This window comes from Gopherus evgoodei, chromosome 1 (genome assembly GCF_007399415.2).
Source record: "Gopherus evgoodei ecotype Sinaloan lineage chromosome 1, rGopEvg1_v1.p, whole genome shotgun sequence".
In the NCBI taxonomy this organism is placed as follows: Eukaryota; Metazoa; Chordata; order Testudines; family Testudinidae; genus Gopherus; species Gopherus evgoodei.
The window spans coordinates 188,784,484-188,787,162 of record NC_044322.1 but is presented as its reverse complement, the minus strand read 5'-3'; the positions used below and the strand labels follow the sequence as shown (position 1 = coordinate 188,787,162).

General features: G+C 44.7%; 1 protein-coding gene across 1 annotated transcript; it reads left to right on the top strand.

Annotated features, from left to right (window-relative positions):
• The first annotated feature begins 329 nt into the window (after positions 1–329).
• On the top strand, positions 330–1,550 carry GJA8 (gap junction protein alpha 8). Its single transcript, XM_030552423.1, has one exon. It carries the CDS (start codon positions 330–332, stop codon positions 1,548–1,550), a length of 1,221 nt encoding a protein of 406 aa, XP_030408283.1.
• The last annotated feature ends 1,129 nt before the right edge of the window (positions 1,551–2,679 follow it).

Below are 2,679 nucleotides of genomic sequence, written 5' to 3'. Positions count from 1 at the left end.
AACAAAATCACATTCACACACTTACAACTGAACATGCAAAACCCACAGAAAGCTACTATATAGAAAAGCGGTCACGTGTACTCCTTGGCTGAGAAGTTATTGAATATTTAGAGCCACAACAGAGAGAGTTTACAGAGAAATTTCCCTGGCTTCTTAGTTTTCCCTCCTCTAAAGGACTGTAACATAAGGCAAAAAGATTTTCAAGGCATAGGCTGTTTTGGAGAAATAGATAAGACTTAAAGGCAGAAGCAAGTTATGCATCAGTAGAAAAAAATGATTTAGTGTAATTTATGGCCATTCTTTCCTTCTCTTCCCTTAGATAGTAAGAGATGGGTGACTGGAGTTTCTTGGGGAACATTTTAGAAGAAGTGAATGAGCACTCCACAGTCATCGGAAGAGTCTGGCTCACGGTGCTCTTCATTTTTCGAATCCTAATTCTGGGAACAGCTGCCGAATTTGTCTGGGGAGATGAACAGTCAGACTTTGTATGCAACACCCAGCAGCCTGGTTGTGAGAATGTCTGCTATGATGAGGCCTTCCCCATCTCCCACATCCGGCTCTGGGTCCTGCAGATCATCTTTGTCTCTACCCCTTCACTGGTGTACGTGGGGTATGCTGTGCATCATGTGCGGATGGTGGAGAAGAAGAGAGAGAGGGAGCGGGCTGAAAGGCAACAGCAAGCTGAGATGGATGAAGAGAGGCTACCCCTGGCTCCTGATCAAGAGAGCACTAGGAACACCAATGAAATCAATCCCAAAGCGGGCAAGAAGTTCCGACTTGAGGGAACACTTCTGGGAACCTACATCTGTCACATCGTTTTCAAAGCCATTTTTGAGGTGGGGTTCATAGTGGGCCAGTACTTCTTGTATGGCTTCCGAATTCTGCCCCTGTACCGCTGTGGCCGGTGGCCCTGCCCCAACCTTGTGGACTGCTTTGTATCCAGGCCCACTGAGAAGACAGTCTTCATTATGTTTATGCTGGCTGTGGCCTCAGTATCCCTCATCCTCAACCTTGTGGAGATCAGTTACTTGATCTTGAAAAGGATTCACCTGGTTTTCAGGAGGCCAACAGAAGAACAACTGAAGGAGATCCCAGAGAAGCCCCTCCACTCCATTGCAGTCTCTTCCATTCAGAAGGTCAAGGGCTACAAGCTGCTGGAGGAGGAGAAGCCAGTGTCCCACTATTTACCTCTGACGGAAGTGGGGGTAGAAGCCGGTCCCCCTCCATCTTCTTTCAAAGACTTGGATGAGAAGCTTGGTATGGGGCCCCTGGAAGACCTATCCAGGGCCTTTGATGAGCGGTTGCCATCCTATGCTCAAGCAGAAGAGCAGAAAGAGGAGAAGTTAGAAGCAGGGGAAGAGGAGCAGGAGCAAGAAGAAGAGGAGGAGCAGCAGGAACCAGAAGAAGAGCTGGAGGTGGAGGTATTGGAGCAGGAGCCACCAGGAGAGGAACTGCCTTCAGTGCCTACTGAACTGACAGCTGATACGAGACCTCCCAGCAGGCTAAGCAAAGCCAGCAGCCGGGCCAGGTCAGATGATTTGACTGTATAAGGGTGTGGGGAGCAACTACACACACACACAAATCACAGATGTTTTTAAACAAAGTGCTCAAAGGGTCATTTGAATATTTCCTATTGAGATTCTCAGCTGGAAAGGTGCTATCATTGTAATTGCACCTTATCTGTCCTGTATGTCCCATGGCTGGTGCTAGCTATCATGTAACATACTCAAAGGAACGGTTTCTTTTTTTCCAGATGCCAGCTCACTACTCCCAGTACCTATGCTATACACAGCACTGAAGCATTTTAAAAACTAAAACAGAAAACCAACCAACCAAACAAACGTATCCACTGTGATTGCACTTGCTGACAGTTTTATGTTCCACATTTCACTAGATATGTGGGAGAATGGCTCTTTCAGACAGTATCTGGCTGAAGGGTTGAAAAATAGCTATCTTTGGGTATTTCTTACTCTGTTTTAGCCTGTGACATATTGACATTGATCCTCCCTTCATTGCTGGCATAGAATTGCAATTATTTAATTCACAAAAAAGGATCCTGTGTTTAATGAAACTTGATCAAAATATTATTGCCAAAATGGCCTTGCTTTGTTTGTGAATGCAAATTTCAGTTGTTTATAAATACCTTCCCAGCATGCCCTTTGTTAGAAACATTTCTGCTCTACAAGTGACCTTAATAACAGAAAAGATTAAAGCTAGTTTCTTGTTAGAATTTAGCAGATGTCCACAAATGGATTATTTATTCCCAACAGGGTCATTTCAGCCAAAGGCGTTTGTCAAACTGGGGAAAAGAGTAAATTAAAGTAAAATTGGTAGCTAAGTGGGGTGACTTGAGGTGTGGAAATTGACTTAGCAAAGGAGTGATGGGAAGGCATCTGTAAGCAGAACAACTACACCACACAGAGTACAAGGCCCAAGATAAGGCTCCCAGTCCTGAATTTACAGCTTAATTGTGAAAGGTGCTTCCTTCTTTCAACTCCCAGGGAGTTATGGGCACTCAGCAAGTCTGAGAGAGAGACTTGGACACTTAGGTTGGCATTTAGGAGCCTAAAATGTGAATTTTGGTGGCCAAGTGACTGTTTAAACACCCAAATGCAAAACTGGTTGACCCAATGTAAGTGCCTAAGTTTGAAAAATAGGTCCTTAGTTTGAATGATGTAA

Excerpts from the sequence above, each read along its gene's own strand:
- GJA8 (XM_030552423.1), top strand. The coding sequence starts at position 330 with ATGGGTGACTGGAGTTTCTTGGGGAACATTTTAGAAGAAGTGAATGAG.